At 49.8% G+C, this 14427-nt stretch overlaps 1 protein-coding gene across 1 annotated transcript in view; it reads left to right on the top strand.

Annotated features, from left to right (window-relative positions):
- The window catches only part of map2k1 (mitogen-activated protein kinase kinase 1), a 43671-nt gene that overhangs the window by 26738 nt on the left and 2506 nt on the right, over positions 1 to 14427 (top strand). The window contains exons 4-10 of the mRNA XM_059953073.1: positions 549 to 626; positions 5481 to 5532; positions 6163 to 6287; positions 7158 to 7359; positions 8014 to 8078; positions 11845 to 11906; positions 13743 to 13788. Of these exons, the coding sequence (XP_059809056.1) occupies positions 549 to 626; positions 5481 to 5532; positions 6163 to 6287; positions 7158 to 7359; positions 8014 to 8078; positions 11845 to 11906; positions 13743 to 13788 (630 nt within the window). The remainder of the gene's footprint in view (positions 1 to 548; positions 627 to 5480; positions 5533 to 6162; positions 6288 to 7157; positions 7360 to 8013; positions 8079 to 11844; positions 11907 to 13742; positions 13789 to 14427) is intronic.

The following is a 14427-nucleotide window of genomic DNA, read 5'->3' as shown; positions in this document are numbered from 1 at the left end:
AGGGGCATTGAAGAAACACTTGGATTGACACATGGACAATAGGAAAAGGAGGGATACGTGGGAGGGAAGGTGCGTGAAAGGTTATGGTGAGAAGGCAGGAGAATGGGATTGAGAGGGATAATAAGTTACAGTACAGCAGAGCTGTCTGGATGGGCTGACTGGTTTAATTCTGTTCCTATGTTGTGGAATAATGGAAGGGTTAGCACAGGTTAAAAGGTGGGCAGAAGGGCCTGTACTGTGCTTTATGTTCAGTCCAGGGGAGGTTAGAGCAGCGGTTCTCAACGTGCACCATATTTCATAGTAAAAGGAACTTTTTACAAGAGTTTCTGAATGGTCCACAATAAGTTTACTGTTTTAATGAAGTATTACTAAAATACATAAATAATAAGAAAGCTAATTGGAACTTTGAATGAAGCGCATGGGAATGTTCGATCACATTGTCATTGCCCCTGCTGACCCACGTGATGTAGAACACTGTGTGTTAGGTCACCAGGTTATGAAACTCTTTAGCTCACTCTGACCAGTTACCGTGTTTACTTCCCCACTAGGATGGCGGATCATTGGATCAAGTGCTGAAAAAGGCAGGAAGAATTACGGAGCAGGTCCTGGGCAAAGTGAGCATAGCTGTAAGTATAGCTCATCAGCACAGGGGTGTATTGCTCCAGTAACTGAATGGTATTGCTAATTCTGGGAAGGCGAGCAGCATCCATGGTCAGTTTTCACCACCTATTATGCTGCCAGCTGCTCTCGGGATATGATATATGAATGGCAGACATGATACCCATAATGCATTGCTGTATAGATGGTGCTCTATATGTTATGTTACAGAAATAGGTACAGTACAGGTAGTCCCCGAGTTACGAACTTCCGACTTACGGACCAAGGAAAGAGAACGCCGTCTGCCATTTTAAAACGGATTGCGATGCTGTCTGCAGTTTTAAGTCGTTGCCATTGACACTGTGTTGAGTGTTTAACTTTGTATTTGACTTAAATTTTTCTTAGTATGATTCACCCTGACCCCCCCCCCCCACCCACCGTTCCAGTCGGCTGGTGGCACAGTGAGATCAGCGAGTTCAATCCAGTGACATACTGCTCCTGTGCCGGGTTGATGTCGATCCAGTGACTCCAGTACCATCCGTGCCGGGTTGATGTCGAGCTTGCAACTCGACCTCGTAAAAAAAAAAAACACTGCCACCTCCAGTTTAAATACCAACGCGGAATATTGTGGAGGATCAAATACTCAAACTCAGCACAGCCCCCACTTGTCCCATTTAGCCTGTCTCAGTGCGGTGGTCCTTAGGACCCAGCGGACCTCGGGAGCCGGCGGAGGTCGGGACCCGCCACCGGCAGTGTTTCTGTTCCATTGACGGTGTGCGGTGTTCCTTATGACCCAGCGGATCTCGGGAGCCGGCGGGGGTCGGGACCCGCCACCGGCAGTGTTTCTGTTCCATTGACGGTGTGCGGTGTTCCTTATGACCCAGCGGATCTCGGGAGCCGGCGGAGGTCGGGACCCGCCGCCCGCAGTGTTTCTGTTCCATTGACGGTGTGCGGTGTTCCTTAGGACCCAGCGGACCTTGGGAGCCGGCGGGGGTTGGGACCCGGTGCCCGCAGTGTTTCTGTTCCATTGACGGTGTGCGGTGGTCCTTAGGACCCAGCGGACCTTGGGAGCCGGCGGGGGTTGGGACCCGGTGCCCGCAGTGTTTCTGTCCCATTGATGGGAAGCGATCGCAATTGAAAATATAGTGGAAATAATAGTGTTTGGAAAGAGGTGAAACACCATCGGTCATTGGAAAAGCTTTAGGCTACAGTCTGTCAACAATCGGAACAATTTTAAAGGATAACAGATGAAGTGAGAATAATGGAGCATGTGAAAGGTCCTGCCCCGATGAAAGCTACAATTATTACTAAGCAACGCAGCGGTTTAATTATTGGAATATATATGTTTTATATGCATAGAATGGTAAAATATATACTATATACTGAGACAAACGTTTGACAAACTGACGCTAAATAATACAGGATGTACTTGCTCCGACTTGCGTCCAAATCCGACTTAAAGACGGCCTCAGGAACGGAACTCGTACGTAACCCAGGGACTGCCTGGATAGCCTCAGGGGTGTGTGATACTCTTGCTGGGTGCTGTGTAACAGAGATATTTTCTGTCTGTGGCCCTGCCCGGATAGACATCTGTTCTGCTGTATAGGCAGGACTGCCCTGTAACCCAGTCATTCACACGACACTATGCTAATGTTGGAAATTCTGAGCAACACACACACAGTGCTGGAGGAACTCAGCAGGTCAGGCAGCATCTGTGTCCAGGTTTTGGGCCAAGACCCTTCATCAGGACGGGAATGGAAGGGGGCAGAAGCCAGAATACAGCGGTGGGGGGAGGGGCAGGGGTACAAGCTGGCAGGTGATAGATGAGACCAGGTGGGTAAGTGGGGGCAGGGAGGATGAAGTAAGAAGCTGGGAGGTGATAGGTGGAAGAGGTAAATCTCTGTAGAAGAAGGAATCTGATAGGGGAAGAGAGTGGATCATGGAAGAAAAGGGAGGAGGAGGAGGAGAACCAGGGGAGGTGATGGGCAGGTGAGAGGGGAGCCAGAAAAGGGAATGGAAAAAGAAGGGTGGAGGGGTGAAATCACTGGGAGTTGTAGAAATCAATGTTCATGTTGTCAGTTTGGAGGCTGCCCAGAGAATGTGAGGTGTTGACCCTCAAAGCTGAGAGTGGCCTCATTGTGGCAGTAGAGGGGGCCATGGGCAGAGTTGTTGGAATCTGAATGGGATGTTCAGTTGAAATGAGTGGCCAGTGGGAAATCCTGCCTCTTGCGGCAGATAGAACCAGCGTCCGATCTCTGCAGTGTTGGAGAGGCTGCTCTGGGAGCACTGGATACAGTAGGCGATCCTGACAGGCTCATGGATGAAGTGTTGACTCACCTTGAAAAGGGTCTAATTGGTGGTGAGGGAGGGGGTGAAGGGGCAGGTGTGGCACTTACCCTGCCTGGAGGGAGATCAGCGGGGGTGGAGAGGGAGTCACATAGAGTGATCTCTGAGGAAAGCTAAAGTGAGAGGGGGTTGGAGGGAAATGTGCTTAGTGGTAGGGTTCCCTGGGCACAGTATGGAGGCTCGTAGGACAATAGATAAGACAGTCACTGTTATGGCGACCAGAGGTTGTGGTAAGGGCAAATGTGTATGAAATGGAGGAGATGTGGTAGAGGGTGGCATTGATAGTGGTGCTGTGATGGTAACATACAGCCAGGCCAGTCGAGTGTCAGGTGAACAGTGAATTAGGACTCAAGGTGTTAGATGGTCTGGGAAGAGCAGAAGAGCAGTGGATGTAATGTATGTGGATTTCAACAAGGCATTTGATAAGATTCCCATGCAAGGCTCATTGGGAAAGTAAGGAGGCTTGGGATCCAAGGAGGCCTTGCTTTGAAGATCCAGAACTGGCTTGCCCGCAGAAGGCAAAGGGTGGTTGTAGATGGTTCGTATTCTGCATGGAGGTTGGTGACCAGTGGTGTGCCTCGGGTATCTGTTCTGGGTCCCCTTCTCTTCGTGATTTTTATAAATGACCTGGATGAGGAAGTAGAAGGGTGGGTTAGTAAGTTTGCTGATGACACGAAAGTTGGGGGTGTTGTGGATAGTGTGGAGGGTTGTCAGAGGTTACATCGGGACATCAATAGGATGCAGAACTGGGCTGAGAAGTGGCAGATGGATTTCAACCCAGATTAGTGTGAAGTGGTTCATTTTGGTAGGTCAAATTTGAAGACAGAATATAATATTAATGGTAAGACTCTTGGCAGTTTGGAGGATGTGAGATATTGGGGTCTATACCCATAGGACACTCAAAGCCTCTGCACAGGTTGACAGAGTTGTTAAGAAGGTGTGTGGTGTGTTGGCTTTCATCAACCGTGAGATTGAGTTCAAGAGCCATGACGTAATGTTGCAGACCTGAGTTAGATCCCACTTGGAGTACTGTGTTCACCTCACTACAGGAAGGATGTGGATACTACACAGAGTGTAGAGGAGATTTTCAAGGATGTTGCCTGGATTGGAGAGTGTGCCTTAAGAGAATAGGTTGAGTGAACTTGGCCTTTTCTCCTTGGAGTGACAGGAGGAGAGGTGACCTGATAGAGGTGTATATGATGATGAGAGGCATTGATCGTGTGGATAGTCAGAGGCCTTTTCCCAGGGCTGAAATGGCTAACATGAGGGGTCATAGTTTAGGTACAGAGGGGATGTCAGGGTTGAAGTTTTACGCAGAGTGGTGAGTGTGTGGAATACACTGCCAATGAAGGTGGTAGAGCCAGTGGTAGGGTCGATTAAGAGACTGTTGGGTACATGGAGCTTAGAAAAATAGAGAGTTATGCACTAGGGAAATTCTAGGCAGTTTCTAGAGTAGGTTACATGGTCAGCACAACATTGTGGGCCGAAGGGCCAGAAATGTGCTGTAGATTTTCAATGTTTCTATGATTGTTGATGGCAGTACAGAACAACTGGGGAGCCATCCACCTCAGCTGTGGCATGGCTGTTTCCGATGTCTGAGTGATCTGCACTCTCTGGACTATGTGTACTCTGAATATCAGGATGGTGGCTGAATTTTGCTTCCTGGTGGTCACAGTCTTGGTTGGACTTGGTTGCAGATAACAATGTGGACACTCCTGCCCCATGGACAGCGCTTGCTGATGTTGATAGTGCACCTGAAAATGTCGCATCTCCTTATTTCTCCTTGCAACACAATAAGAGGCTATTTGGCCCCTTAAATCCATGCTAGCTCACAAAGCCACTATCTCTCAATAACTGATTCTTCCCACCCCTCACCTCCTTAAGATGCCATCACTTGCTCACACACCAAGGGCAATTCACAGCCATCAGTCAGTCTTTGAACCCACATGTCCTTGCGATGCAGAAGGGTACCGGTGGGATGCATTCACAGGGAGAATGCACGAACGCCGCACAAACAGGACCAGATATCTTGACTGAACCTGTGTTGATGATCTGGTGGACATTAGGTCAATCAGCCGTGTCATCTTGTGGGTTGGCACAGTAGCACAGTGGTTAGTGTAACACATTACAGCACCAGCAACCCAGGTTCGATTCCCATCACTGTCCGTAAGGAGTTTGTACATTCTCCCCATGACTGCGTGGATTTCCTGCGGGTGCTCGTTTCCTCCCACAGTCCAAAGATGTACCAGTTGGTGGGTATAATCGTGTCCCGTTGGCGTGAAAGGGCCTTGTTACTAAATAAAAACAAAAATAACCTTTGATCTTGAAGCCTCAAGTTGAGGCAAGGACCCTTCCCCTGGGGCAACTGTTGCCAGATCTAAAGGCTGACACGTACAGAAACATCCAGAGAACTGGACTCCTGGGGTGATTGTCATCCTGACAAGTGTGGACAGTGTAAATGGACAGTGTGGTCCAGATCACAGCCACTCAATCTGAGGTATTGCATCTGTTGTTAACCAGGCTTTTCACCCTCACAGGTTAACAAGGGACTGGCGTACCTGCGGGAGAAACACAAGATTATGCACCGAGGTATGGTGACAAGTTATTGAATATTGGTCCTGCTGAGGAGCTTTCTCATGTAAAATCCCTGAGCCACATCGTTGTTTGTTAGAGTCAGACAGCACAACAGCACAGAAACAGACCCTTTGGTCCATCCAGCCCTTTGTGAACCAATACTCTGCCTAGTCCCACCAGCCTGCACCAGGACCACAACTCTCCACACCTCTCCCATCCGTGTGCCTGTCCAAATTTCTCTGAAATGTTGAAATCAAACCCCCTTCTACCACTTCCACTGGCAACTTGTTCCCTCCGAGTGAACAAGTTCTTGATCAGTCAGGGCATCAAACGTTACAGGGAGAAGGCAGGAGAATGGGTTTGAGAGGGATGATAAATCAGCCTTGATAGAATGGCAGAGCAGACTCAATGGGCTGAGTGGCCTAATTCTGCTCCTGTGTCTTACAGTCCTTTTGTTCTACAGCTGTCCTCAGTACCCTACCATTTACTGTGTATGTGCTACCTTGGTTTGTCCTCCCAAAGTGCAACACCTCACACTTGTCGGCATTAAACTCCATCTGCCATTTTTCCAGAGTAATTTTGTAAACTGAACTAATGTACAATGACATCCACTTCTAGAACCTTCTAAATGTTGTTTCTTTGCAGACGTGAAGCCGTCGAACATCCTGGTGAATTCGCGTGGTGAAATCAAGCTGTGTGACTTTGGGGTCAGTGGGCAGCTGATCGACTCGATGGCCAACTCGTTTGTTGGGACCAGGTCCTACATGTCTGTAAGTTGTGCCTCGTTCCTTCCAAGTTTGCTCTGCTCTTCTGGACCTGACGCCTTAGATGGAGGACTGAGGGACCAGAACGGGCTTCCACTGGGGTTTCTCGGCCAGGGGATGTGGGGGGGGGGGGGGTAGTTGGGGAAGTTCTGGGTCTCTGATGGAGGCTATCGAGCTGCCCTGAAATTGTCTACTCCAAGGGACTGGAGTCCTGGATGACGTCAAGCTTGCTGCAGTGTAAGACACCCTTCAGCTCATTGGGTCTGTGCTGTCCCCGGCAGAACTCCCTCACCAGAATCATTCCCCCTCTCGGTATTTTCCTGTAGTCTGACAACTTGTTCCTCCAGCCCCCATCACCCTGCTCTCGTTACTGCTGCTTCCAGCCTTTAGACACGAGGGAAGTGAAACGTCTCCCGTCCACTAAGTGCAATGGGAGAGTTTCTAAGGAGCTAGGAGACCAGGTAGGGTAAAGATGGGCTGAATGGTTACCCCTCCCATCCACTCTGGAGTAAGTATTTGCGTGAGTGGATGTTGTTACAGGGAAGCCAACCTCCAGCCTACAGTGTTGTGTGTTGATGCCGAAGGTGGAAACCCGATGGGTGGGCAGAGGCCTGGAGGTCAATGCCTGAAAGCCGTGGGCTGGAAACCTGGCCTGGAGCTGGAGGACTGTCCGTGTGGGTGGGAGGGGGCTTGTTTTCTGTTTTGTTTTTCTGAGTATGGTGGGCAGGCTGTGTTGGTGGCAAAATTGTGGTAATGCTTGCGGGCTACCCCCAGAACGTCTTGGACTGTGCTGGTTGTTAATGCAAACGACACATTTCCCCTGTGTGTTGCGATCTATGTGTGAATTAATGAATCCACCTTCTGCTCGCCTGCCAGCCGGAAAGACTCCAGGGAACACACTACTCTGTTCAGTCGGACATCTGGAGTATGGGGTTGTCCCTGGTGGAGATGGCGATCGGCCGCTACCCGATTCCTCCGCCTGATGCTAAAGAGCTTGAACAAATTTTCGGCTGTCAGATGGGCGAAGACGCGGCATCCCCTGAGCAGAGCAGTCGACCGCCTGGGCGTCCTGGGAGCTGTGAGTTTAGAATGTGAATTTGTATCCCATCAGCTACAGAGGCCCTGCAGTGGTTGGGGAATTGGTGGGTGGCGGTGGCACTGGTGTTAGGAAATAGAGTTACCTATAACACTAGAATTGAGGAGAATCTGAGAATGGCGTGTACTTCTGTTGTTGTGTCTGGGGGGTGCAGTATGCCTGTATTGTTGATTTGGCTGTGTCTGTGGGGGGGTGCAGTATGCTTGAATTGTTGATTTGGCTGTGTCTGGGGGGGGTGCAGTATGCCTGTATTGTTGATTTGGCTGTGTCTGGGGGGGGTGCAGTATGCCTGTATTGTTGATTTGGCTGTGTCTGGGGGGGGGGGTGCAGTATGCCTGTATTGTTGATTTGGCTGTGTCTGGGGGGGGTGCAGTATGCCTGTATTGTTGATTTGGCTGTGTCTGGGGGGGTGCAGTATGCCTGTATTGTTGATTTGGCTGTGTCTGGGGGGGTGCAGTATGCCTGTATTGTTGATTTGGTTGTGTCTGGTGGTGCAGTGTGCCTGTATCATTGGTCTAGTTGTGTCTGGAGGTGCAATGTGCCTGTGGGTCGGATAATTTAGCCAGTCTTTCGAGAATAGTTGGGACTCGGATGTCCATAACCCAGTGCCCTTAAGCTGATCCTTTCTCTTTGCAGCTTTTGGTCTGGACTGTCGACCTCCAATGGCAATATTTGAACTGTTGGATTACATAGTGAATGAGGTGAGTGACGTTGTCTTTGTCCAGGCCAGTGACTGTGCCTCTTTTCCACTGAGAGTGCTCCGATTGGACGGCGCTTTGTGACCGTAGCGTAGCCCCTGTGAAAGGTCCTTGCCCGAGACACTCCATAAAACCATAAGACATAGGAGCAGAATTAGTCCATTTGGCTCATTAAGTCTGTACTGCCATTCCATCATGGCTGATCATCCCTCTCACTCTCCTGCCTTCTCCTCGTAATCTTTGACACCGTTAATAATCAAGAACCATCAACCTCTGCTTTAAATATACCCAAATGACATGGCCCCCACAGCCATCTGTGGTAATGAATTTACCAGCCTCTAGCTAAAGAAATTCCTCTTTATTTCATTTTAAGGGGATGTATTTCTATTCTGAGGCTGTGCCCTCTGGTCCTAGACTCCCCCACTATAGGAAACATCCTCTCCATGTCCACTCTGTGTCCTCTGGTCCTAGACTCCCCCACTATAGGAAACATCCTCTCCATGTCCACTCTGTGCACCTCTGGTCCTAGGCTCCCCCACTATAGGAAATACCCTCTCCACATTCACTCTATCTGTGCCCTCTGGTCCTAGACTCCCCCACTATAGGAAACATCCTCTCCATGTCCACTCTGTGTCCTCTGGTCCTAGACTCCCCCACTATAGGAAACATCCTCTCCACATCCACTCTATCTGTGTCCTCTGGTCCTAGACTCCCCCACTATAGGAAACATCCTCTCCACATCCACTCTATCTGTGTCCTCTGGTCCTAGACTCCCCCACTATAGGAAACATCCTCTCCACATCCACTATCTGTGTCCTCTGGTCCTAGACTCCCCCACTATAGGAAACATCCTCTCCACATCCACTCTATCTGTGCCCTCTGGTCCTAGACTCCCCCACGAGAGGAAACATCCTCTCCACATCCACTCTATCTGTGTCCTCTGGTCCTAAACTCCCACACTATAGGAAACATCCTCTCTTCATCCACTGTATCTGTGTTCTCTGGTCCTAGACTCCCCCACTATAGGAAACATCCTCTCCACATCCACTCTATCTGTGCCCTCTGGTCCTAGACTCTCCCACTATAGGAAACATCCTCTCCACATCCACTCTATCTGTGTCCTCTAGTCCTAGACTCCCCCACTATAGGAAACATCCTCTCCACATCCACTCTATCTGTGCCCTCTGGTCCTAGACTCCCCCACTATAGGAAACATCCTCTCCACATCCACTCTATCTGTGTCCTCTGGTCCTAAACTCCACGTCCACATCAGAACATCTTTCAAGAAGGTGAACTCTTGAAAGGCATCAAGCCTGATAGTGCTCTCCGTCACAGTCATTTTTCTTTCTGTTGCTCTTGTTTTACACGATTTATTGAATTTAGTTTTATAAATACATCTCTTACTGTAATTTAATTATGTATTGCAATGTACTGCTACAAAACAAAATTCGCAGCATTATCCTGGTGATATTAAAGCTGATTCTCACTGTTGATCTACACCAGGGCTTCCCAACAGTTTTTATGCCATTCGGTAAGGGGTCTGTGGACCCCGGGTTGGGAACCACTGACTCGACCTTTCAGTATTCAATAGGTTTCAATGAGATCCCTCTTCATTTTTCTAAACTCCAGTGAGTACTGGCCCAGAGCCATCAAACACTCCTCATATGCCACTCGCTCTGCCTCAGTGACCTGCTAAGGATCTCTAACAGATCTTGTTTTTTTACAAATGAACACAGGGGAGGGATTACAATCCACAAAAGTAGTCAGTATTGCAGTTATCCAATTCCTCCTTCACCCTGTTCCCTCATCTACCTAACAACTCCCAGCTTCTCATTTCAACCCTCCCCCTGACCCACTGTCTCCCTTTCCTGGTCTCACCTGTCAGCTTGTCCTCCCTCCCCTCACCTCCCTCTGCCACCTTCTGCTTTCTTTCCCCTTCTTTTCCAGCCCTGATGAAGAGTTTGAGCTCAAAATGCTGACTGTTTATTCCTCTCCATAGATGCTGCTTGGCCTGCTGAGTTACTCCAGCATGTAGTTCTGTACTTTGTTTTGTGAAGCCCACACAGCGAGTTGAAAAAATACATTTCTTTATTTACTTCCTACAAGTTCCATAGTAGCAAATTTATTCTGTATCTTACTGCATGGAGATTGTTGGTGTCTGTAAGGGTGAATCGCAGTTACCCAAGCGGCTGTGATGTGGGGGCCGCCTGTATCTCAGGCTGTGACGTGGGGCTGCCTGTATCTTGGGCTGTGATGAGGGGCCACCTGGATTGTCGGCTGTGACGCGGGGCCGCCTGTATCTCGGGCTATGACGAGGGGCCACCTGGATTGTCGGCTGTGACGCGGGCCGCCTGTATCTCGGGCTGTGACGCAGGGCCGCCTGTATCTCGGGCTGTGACACGGGGCCGCCTGTATCTCGGGCTGTGACGCGGGGCCGCCTGTATCGGGCTGTGACACGGGGCCGCCTGTATCTCGGGCTGTGACGGGGCTGCCTGGATTGTCGGCTGTGACTGGGGGCCGCCTGTATCGGGCTGTGACGCGGGGCCGTCTGGATTGTCGGCTGTGACTAGGGGCCGCCTGTATCTCGGACTGTGACGTGGGGCCGTCTGGATTGTCGGCTGTGACTGGGGGCCGCCTGTATCAGGCTGTGACACGGGGCCGCCTGTATCTCGGGCTGTGACGCGGGGCCGTCTGGATTGTTGGCTGTGACTAGGGGCCGCCTGTATCTCGGGCTGTGACGCGGGGCCGCCTGTGTCTCGGGCTGTGACGCGGGGCCGCCTGTGTCTCGGGCTGTGACGCGGGGCCGCCTGGATTGTCGGCTGTGACGCGGGGCCGCCTGTATCTCGGGCTGTGACGCGGGGCCGTCTGGATTGTCGGCTGTGACTGGGGGCCGCCTGTATCTCGGGCTATGACGAGGGGCCACCTGGATTGTCGGCTGTGACGCGGGGCCGCCTGTATCAGGCTGTGACACGGGGCCGCCTGTATCTCGGGCTGTGACGTGGGGCCGCCTGGATTGTCGGCTGTGACTGGGGGCCGCCTGTATCTCGGGCTGTGACGCGGGGCCGCCTGTGTCTCGGGCTGTGACGTGGGGCCGTCTGGATTGTCGGCTGTGACTGGGGGCTGCCTGTATCTCAGGCTGTGACGTGGGGGCCGCCTGTACCTCGGGCTGTGACGTGGGGGCTGCCTGTATCTCGGGCTGTGATGCGGGGCCGCCTGGACTGCAATCAGGTGACGTCTGCAGTCCCTTGCCTGCTCTACTCCAGATGAGCCCCTCTCATCATTTGCAGCAGATTCACCTTCAAAGGGTCTTTGCAAAATCAGGTGTAAAACACGAGTGGGTGTCTTCAGTCTCTTGTACCTCCTCATTGATGGTGGTAATGAGAAGTGTTCATGGGTTCAATGTCCATTCAGAAATTGAACGGCGGAGGGGAAGAAGCTGTTCCTGAATCATTGAATCTTCAGTTTTCTGTACCTCCTCCTGATGGTAATGAGGAGAGGGCGTGTCCTGGGTGTAGGGGGTAATAGATTCCTCCATCCGTGTTAATGCTGGAAGCCACACAGCTCCTTCCCCTCCACCATCCGATTCCTGAATGGTCTGTGAACCCAGGAATGCTACCTCACTATTAGTACTATTTATTTATTTTCAAATACGTTGTTGAAATTTATAGTAACTTTATGTACTGCTAATGCAAAACAACAAATGTCATGACATATGCCGCTGATAATAACCCTGATTCTGGGGTAATTTGATTGTTCATTCTCATTACAGCCACCTCCTAAGTTGCCATCGGGCGTCTTCAGTGACGAATTCCAGGACTTCGTGAACATCTGGTGAGTTGTTTATTACTGAAAGCCCAAGCCCAAGGGTCCCCTGCACAGGAGGATCCCACAGCAAATGTGAGGGGTGGGGTGGGTAGTGGCACCAGGTGCTGATGCCCCCCCCCCATCCTTGGCTTTCTGGTCAGTACAGGATGGGAGAGATTTACCAGGAGGTGGTCAGACTGGAGAACAAAGCTCCAGAGAGAGATTGGGTAGGCAGGGCATGTTTTAACACCGTAGAATGGGATGCTCGCCTGCAATAGGTTGAGTGAGCGCAGGCTTTTCTCTTTGGAGTGAGGGATGAAAGGGGAGTTGATAGAGGTGTACAAGATGATAAAAGGCAGACACTGAGTGGATAGTGAGTGATTCTCCCCACCCCGGGGCAGAAATGGCTAATAAGAAGCGACATAATTTTAAGGTGATTGGAGAGAAATATAGTGGATGTCAGAGGTAGGATTTTAAAAAAATGTGTGGAATGTGCTACTGGAGGTGGTGGTAGAGGCAGATGGATGATAGAAAAATGGAGGGTTTTGTGGGAGGGAAGGGTTAGATTGACCTAGGAGGAGGTTAAAATCTTGACACGTTGCCAGATATAAGACCATAAGACAGAGCATCAGCATTAGGCCATTCAGTCCATCAAGTCAGCTCTGCCATTCCATCATGGCTGAATTATTAACCCTCCCAACCCCATTCTCCTGCCTTCTCCCCATAACCTTTGCCCTGATTACTCAAGGACCCATCAAACTCTGCTATAATATATCAAACCTGGCCACAGCCATCTGTGACCATGAATTTTACAGATTCACCACCCTCTGGCTAAAGACATTCCTCTTCATGTTTGTTCTAAATGGACTATAGGAGCCTCCTCTCCATCTAGTTTTTCCCTGGAGAGGAATAAGCTGGGAAGTAATGCACACAAAATGCTGGAGGAACTCAGCAGGTTAGGCAGCATCGATATTTCAGGCCGAGACCCTTCATCAGGACTGGAAAGGAAGGGGGAAGCTGAATAAAAAAGTTGTTGGGGAGGGGAAGGAGGAGAGCCAGGTGACAGGTGAAGCCAACTGGCTGGGAAAGCTTAAGGGCTGGAGAAGAAGGAATCTGATAGGAGAGGAGAGAGGACTGTCGGAGAAAGGCAAGGAGGAGGGGCACTAGGGGGATTTGATAGGCAGGTGAGGAGAAGAGATAGGCGGCAGAGTGGGGAATAGAAGCAGAGGGAAGGGGGAGGGGAAAATTACCAGAAGGAGAAATCGATGTTGATGTCATCAGGTTGGAGGCTACCTAGATGGAATATGAGGTGCTGCTTCTCCACCCTGAGGGAGGCCTCATCGTAGCAGAGGAGATAGCTACTGAATGACATTTCGGAATGGGGATAGGAATGAGAATAGTTGGCCACTGGGAAGTTCCACCTAAGTTTTAAAGTGGGTCTGTGGCCGGGGGTGGGGGGGTATATATTTTTTTAAACATGAGTGGTTGCCTAAGTTATTGGGTATATTTAAAATGGAGGTTGATATGTTCTTGATTATTAGGGTATCAAAGGTTATAGGGCAGGCGAATGGGATTGAGGGGTAATATATCAGCATTGATGAAATGATGGAGTGGACTCCTGTCAGTGATTCTCCCCTCCGTGTCTTCCGCTGCTCTCAGACGAGGAATTCAAGCCTGTCTCCCGTGCTTGCCGTGATATGGAGTCTCGGTCAATAATACTGAATGCGTCCTCTCCCTGTTGTAATGTGGAGAGAGCAGGGAATATCATGGAAAGATCCTACTGTTACAGTGTCTCTTTAGAGTGAATAGTGCATGGAGGTTTATTGTTATTTACAGTTAAATGTGCCTCATTTCTTTTAACAGCTTGATAAAGAATCCTGCAGAGAGAGCGGACTTGAAACAGCTCATGGTAAGTGGAGCCCTCGATGTTGATTGATTTAAGTGTTTAACTCTTGTATTAATAAACTGTCACTCCTGTGTTGTTATAACCTAATTATTTAATAAATGCTTATTGACAGTCTGATAATGACCTTGAGTGTTTGAGAGAAAAGATTAGATGGAGGTTCTATCGATTAATGTTTTGTATGAAACTGACTGGGAAGCCATTATTATACTCTACATTTAGAAACACTAGCCTGGGGAGGGAAAGGTTAAAGGCTTTCAATCCTTTTGAAAAAAACTGCTTTATTTTTAACATGGGAATTGAAACATGCAGTGAAATGCCGTTCCTACATGTCAGTCCACATCCTCCTCTTTTGCCACAATGAGGCCACTTTCAGGGTGGAGGAGCAAGTCCTTTCTCCCATGGTCCACTCACCTCTCCTATCTGATGCCTTACTTTCCAGCCCTTTACCTTTCTCACCCACCTGGCTTCACCTATGACTTTCCAGCTATCCTCCTTCCCTTCCCTCATCTTTTCATTCTCGTGTCTTTCCTCTTCCCTTACATTCCTCAAGAAGGGACTCGGCCCAAAATGTCGACTGTTTAACTTCTGTAGATTCTGTCTAACCCACGTAAGCTGTGTCAAAGGTGACCTGGGACTCAGGAT

This window comes from Hypanus sabinus, chromosome 28 (genome assembly GCF_030144855.1).
Source record: "Hypanus sabinus isolate sHypSab1 chromosome 28, sHypSab1.hap1, whole genome shotgun sequence".
Classification (NCBI taxonomy): Eukaryota; Metazoa; Chordata; class Chondrichthyes; order Myliobatiformes; family Dasyatidae; genus Hypanus; species Hypanus sabinus.
The sequence above is the reverse complement of the archived record's forward strand: the minus strand, read 5'-3'. Positions and strand labels throughout refer to the sequence as shown.